We start from the raw sequence: 6000 nt of genomic DNA, 5'->3' as shown, positions 1-6000 counted from the left end.
GATGACGTACGCATGTTGCAGTTCCCTAACAATCCTCCACTTTCATATTTCGACTATAAAGAGATACCAAAGACAATGCTGCATGATAAAACATAAATACTATATGCTTATTAATTACCTTAAAAATTAGAAATATGAAGATAATCGTCAATAAATTGAAATCCTTTCATCCTGTCATCTATCAATTATGACGATAATCAAGCAAGTGACGTTACCGATAAAACAGAACTCCCTGGTGTCAGTTTCACTGAAGGCATTTTGTCAATCAACCATTTTTTTAACGGTAACGAAACCTCCGCGTTGGCAATTAGTACCATTTTCCATTTATTTATTAAACCGAAATTATTCCTCGATATATACGTAAAAGTGCGATTCTTATTAATTTTACCGAAGATTTTCCCGTTGTGCCGTGAAACTTATACAAAAGCGTTTAAATAAAAAAAATCGGATTTGAAAGGCCCGACCTGTCAAATTCAGCGTAGGAATATCCAGTACGATTCATTCCCGCAAAAGATTAATCTAGTCGAGTTGAATCATTTTACATGTGGTGTTCGCGGTGTTCGCCGGCATTTTTCCATTAAATCGCTAAAAAAACACCCAGTTACAGTCGATTAAATAGTGAAACGATGGAGCCAGACACCCTTCAGTTGATAGAAGTGCTAGAAAAAACAGTTTCTCCTGGTAAGTAACCGAACCCCGGCCATAACCGCCGACACTGCCAATTACCAATTGTGTCATTCTTACACTTGTTTACCCCATTATTACCCTTAAAACCCGTTAAATTCGCGATAATCCTCGCGAAATCCCGAGTGGTGTTATCGGATTTTAATAATGTCAATGCCATTAAGGTCACCGAACCATATAATTCAATGGTATCATGTCAGCAGAAGGCCAGCTCACAGTTTGATACTTTTATTGTAATAAAGCTTAAGATACACCTTGAGATTTTATACACCACAACTTCTTCAATAGGGAACATCAATATTACCAAAAAGCCTTAAATTTTTTATCAATAGGCACCAATAAGTATGTATCAATCTGTGCTTACTGACACATCCTTACATAGCTAGATACCAGAGATTCATACCATTCATGTTTGTCAAAGAGTAATCAAAATATCACAAGAGTATCAGCGGGATATAGGGTGATCTTATGTATATTATGTGTTTCAATTGGAATTGTACTGCTTCAATACCATGCACCATACTCTGGTGAGATTTCCCAGTACAATTTGGGCCTATAATGTCTATTGTCATTGCTTACAATATAATGGTCTACGATCAGAGTTCAATCTCTCAGATTATAAGGTTCCTCGAGATAAGGTGCTAGGACAATTGCTCTTTCTGATCTACATATATCAGTAACTTTGATAGTAGTGATCCAGGTATTGATTTTATCTTATTGCGGATGATACTGCATTGAGGAAGAAAGGTAAGACACTTGCTGATCTGCAAATGGGTCTGGAAAAGGCACTTGCTGATTGCTTTTTATGCTTAGCAATTGGGCGTGAATTATAGTAAAAATCAAATTGTTTGTGACTACCTGTAATAGGAGTTACAGGTTGCAAAAGAACAGGTTACTTTTTTGGGATGACAAGTTTATTAAAATACACAGGAAGCAAACCTTTTCTTAGTGTGTAAATAAAAATGATTGTTAAAAAGTATAAATGTTGTTTTACTATTTTAAAATTCTGAACATGTGTATATACTAAGGTTGCTTTTTCAGTCTATTTTGCATGTATTCGTTCAAGAATAAAATATGGGATTCTTGTTTGGGAGTCCTGGAAGTGATGTAAGCCACATTTTTTCCATACATTTCAGTTTCTCTTACCATCTAGTATAAGAATGTTATTTCGCTAGAAAGAAACTTAATAAAGCAGTACTATGTATCTAATCTTCACTTGTGTAAACTATGTTATAAAGTATTAACACCTATAAACAACTTTGTCTTTGTCCAAAAACTAATAATAATTCGCATTAATCTCTATAAGAATAGACACATCAGTTAGGTGTAGGAAGGACCATAAAGCCAAACTTCAATAATTGTGCCCCTTATAATCTTTTATTACAAATACAAAGAACCCATCACTTTTTACTTTAGAACCTTCAATTATATGTCACTGTGATGTCAGTTTTTAATTTTGCACTGTATTCTTTGTTATGGTCTTATTTCTGTATATATTAAAAGATTTTAAAAATCCTCTCCTATGCTAGCACTCGCTAGTATTAGAAATACTAGCTCCTCAGTAGGACAATAGCCAAGACTACTCTCGATATGCAATATCTGAAGTAAGAAAAGCCTAAAGAAAACAAACCTTTATACAGAATACAGAGAGGAAAGTCAGAGAAAATTAAAACACTGATGACCAATGACCCATTTACCAAATATAATTTAATTTTTTTAAATAATCTTGGCTTCAAGATTTCTTATGTCAAGTAGAATATCATTAAAGAACTGAACAGAATTTAGTTATCAGGGCCTCGTCTGCTTTTAGAGAATTAGCAAATTGAAGTTATCGAATCTCATTTTTTTAAATAGGGAACAGTATGTTAAGATTAGTTGGGTATTAGTTCCTCGGCAATCCCTCAAGGTTCCAATTTAGGACTTCTGTTATTTTTAATTTGTATTGATGTTATGTGGTCTATTACTATATTGTTTACAAAAAAAATTGTGTATACCTATATATGGTCAACTGGTGTAACAGATATTCCATTACTTTCAATATTAAATTCTGGCATGTCGGACCACGAGGCAGTGATCTGTGAAATCGGTGACGAAAAATGCCCCAAAACTGCTGAGTGCTCCTACGGTCGAATTTTCAGCAGGCGGTACTACGACAGATTCCATGACTCGTGTGTGGCTGCGGGATGGGAAAGCGTGTTGAATTCGACGGATCCATTGTCGTGTTTCCACCGGAAATTGATAAACCTCTTTGATGTCTCTTTTCCCATGGTGAAAATTAGACCAAAAAAGAACAAGAAGTCATGGTTAACTAGGGGACTTAAAACTTCATGTAGAAATTTGTGATCCCTTCACACATTAAGAAAGTTCACGAATTGCCCGGCTTTTCATCAATATTTTACCTCTTTGTATCGGCAAATAATAAAAATCGCCAAAAGATCCTTCTACTCAAATTGCCTAAATAAGGCCACAAACAAGTCTAAAGAATGCTGGAAGATTGTTAATGATATCCGTCAATCATACAGCAATTATTCCATGGCAGTCCCTGAATGTTCTGCTAGTCATATAAATGACTTTTTTATTGGAATTGCTGATAAAACCCATAAAGATTTGGGTTTCCCAACAACAGATCCACTTACTTATTTATCAAGCACCAGTATTCAAGGATGATTTTTCTTTATACCTACAGACTTGGTTGAGCTTAAGGAGGTATTAACTTCTATAAAAAAACAAAAACTCATCAGCCGGGGAGGATGGCCTATCTGCCAAAATACTCCTGAACATGCCGGACATCTCTCTGAGTGTCCTTGTTGAAGCTATAAATGCATCATGGGTTATGGGCACCTTTCCCACTTGCCTAAAATCTGCTAAGGTTGTCCCAATTCATAACAACGAATTTCAACGACAATCAGATTTTAATTAATTAAGGGAGACCTAGTTCTTTTCCTAACCTGTTTGTTTTAAATGTTTTTCTTTTTTTAACCCTAAATGTTGAACTGTACTTAGTTAAGAAAAGTTAGATATAGTTGATTTTATTAATTCAAATAAAAAAAAATGTAAATTTTAACTGTTTAACTTTGATCCGTCATTGTAACTTGTATTTTTAAATATAATTTTAACCTTGTAACTCTGTCTCTTTAGGATTAGGTGAAGCTTTGTTTATAACAATTTTTTGTTCAAACAATAAAGCATTTGAATTTGAATATTTTTTTGCAATGTCTCTTACTTTCAATAGGAATGTTATCTCATATACTAGTACCTATAGCATTAATGGTATTACAGCTAGTGAATTCAGAAAAAGAGAGAGATTTGGGTTTGATAATGAATTGTAACAGTCACATTGTTAATATGGTAAATCAGGTACATACAACAATGGGCATCATTAGATCTACCAAAAATTTTAATCTAGAATAATGTCTGAAGCTAGTAGTTTGATATTACCAAGATGGGGTTTTGGGCATGACGGGTCCATCAGGAGATGCACAACTGCCTTGACAGCCCACTGTTCGTCAATTACCAAGACTGGAATACAGTAGCATTGTATGGTCTCCTTAACCCTTAAACGGGCAAGTTTTTATTTTTAATTAAAGAATATATTGGCACAGTTTTTTCTTTATTTGTATCATAAAGACTACAAAAAAATCAAAATTTTTAATTTTCTATGCACAGGTACATAGTAAAATTATGCATCCTATAGGGTATACATTATACATTGACCTCTCAGATATCTTAAAAAACAATTGCGCGGGTTCTTTCCTTGCACAAAACATAATCTGACACTTTTGATAAAGAACATAGTTTGTCAGTTGGTACACAGCATACATCTTTCTTTCTGTATGAATGTGAGAAAATGTCCAATTTGGTCATATCTGATATCGTCAGTTGGTTTTACAGTTATTGGCACTTTGATCATTGTTTGCAAAAATGTCCGTCTTTTGCTCGGATTTTAACATCGATAAAGCCAAACTCGGAATTTTTTCAAATGGTCCAAAGGGCTTCACTCTCTTTACTGTGAAACAACCAAGCATTATTTATACAAATGTCAATAAGTGGTCGGAATATCCCAAGATACCAACGCCAGATGCTATTAGTATGTCAGCTAAGTGTACACCACCCATATGGGAATTGAATTGTTTTACAGTTAACTTTCTTTTTCTCCTCTTTGCTGAAAAGTAAGAGTGTGTGATACAACACTTTGTGCCCTAGTTATCAAAATATACATATAACTAGAAGCGGGACCTGGAATTATTTTACAAAGCTTGGTATAACTATTTTACCACAAGAGCCAAGTTCGGCCAGTATATATAAAAAAGTCATTTACTATTCCTGATATCCCTGGTTCTCACAAACATCTTGAATCCCCATTGTTTAGACTTTTCTGGTATATATTGTTTAAGGTTTCCAGATTTAGTCCCTGTATATGGCCATTTCGTCAATCAAATAAAGGTTTTCAGCTTTCATTTTTACACAGTTAGTTCTAATCATGTCTTACAAAGGCCTTATCTTGAAAAGACGATCCTTATTGGCTTAGGATGGCATCCTTACAACTCCCATAAGGAGTTCCATACCTATAGAAACTTTTATTTTATTTAGAAATTTGTTTATTGATGTAGCAGTTGATAATGTTAAGTATATATTTGTTTGCTCAACAATGTACTGAATAATAGGCACTTCCCAGAATTTCTGAAAATATTGAAGAAGGGTAAGTATTCCATCTGGCATCTAGAGAATCGTACTTAATGGGCGTTTGATAAAGCTCAAATCTTCTTTTTCCCATTTAAAATGAGGTCTTTTTTTCTTTTTTCCGATTTTTTTTTTTAATTCGCAGCAATAATGGATAATGGTATATCATCGTCGGAACAATCATAATCATTAGATTGATACATGAAGTGGATGAATTTCAGGATTGCAATCTAAATCTAAAATATTTAGGTTTACCTCTTCATCATCTGATGAAGACCTAACATCAGAAACGTAGCAGTCTTCGGTGGTCATAAAATTCATTTCCCTATTTCTTTTGTTATTGAGGCTGCTCGAAATCTGAAATTTAAAATTCAAGGCTCTGTATGTTGGGAGATACATCAGTCGATTAAGGGTTAATATGAGGTATGCAAACTATAGAATCTACATCAGCATACATTTTTGAAACGCATGTTTTATAAAAAATTTGCATAATATACACAGCAAAATTTGAGGGTTAAAACTTGCCTTGTTTATATTTATATGTATAAACAGGACAAGTATTGACAACTTGTTAAAGTATCTTTAGTCAGCTATTCTGAATTCATGATAAGCTCATATATTTGATTGGTATACCTT

General features: G+C 33.9%; 1 protein-coding gene across 3 annotated transcripts in view; it reads left to right on the top strand.

The window, feature by feature from the left end:
- The first annotated feature begins 257 nt into the window (after positions 1-257).
- The window catches only part of LOC126745973 (importin subunit beta-1), a 49578-nt gene continuing 43835 nt past the window's right edge, over positions 258-6000 (top strand). For 2 of the 3 annotated variants that reach the window (XR_007663759.1, XM_050454030.1), the window contains exon 1: positions 259-681. Coding sequence is in view for 2 of the 3 variants with exons in the window: in XM_050454030.1 (XP_050309987.1) it covers positions 627-681 (55 nt within the window). In the remaining variant the exon portion in view is untranslated. Of the gene's footprint in view, positions 682-6000 lie in introns of all 3 variants that reach the window. The other variant, XM_050454029.1, reaches the window with a different exon arrangement.

This window comes from Anthonomus grandis, chromosome 16, assembly GCF_022605725.1.
Source record: "Anthonomus grandis grandis chromosome 16, icAntGran1.3, whole genome shotgun sequence".
NCBI lineage: Eukaryota > Metazoa > Arthropoda > Insecta > Coleoptera > Curculionidae > Anthonomus > Anthonomus grandis.
This window is presented reverse-complemented; position numbering and strand designations above follow the sequence as displayed.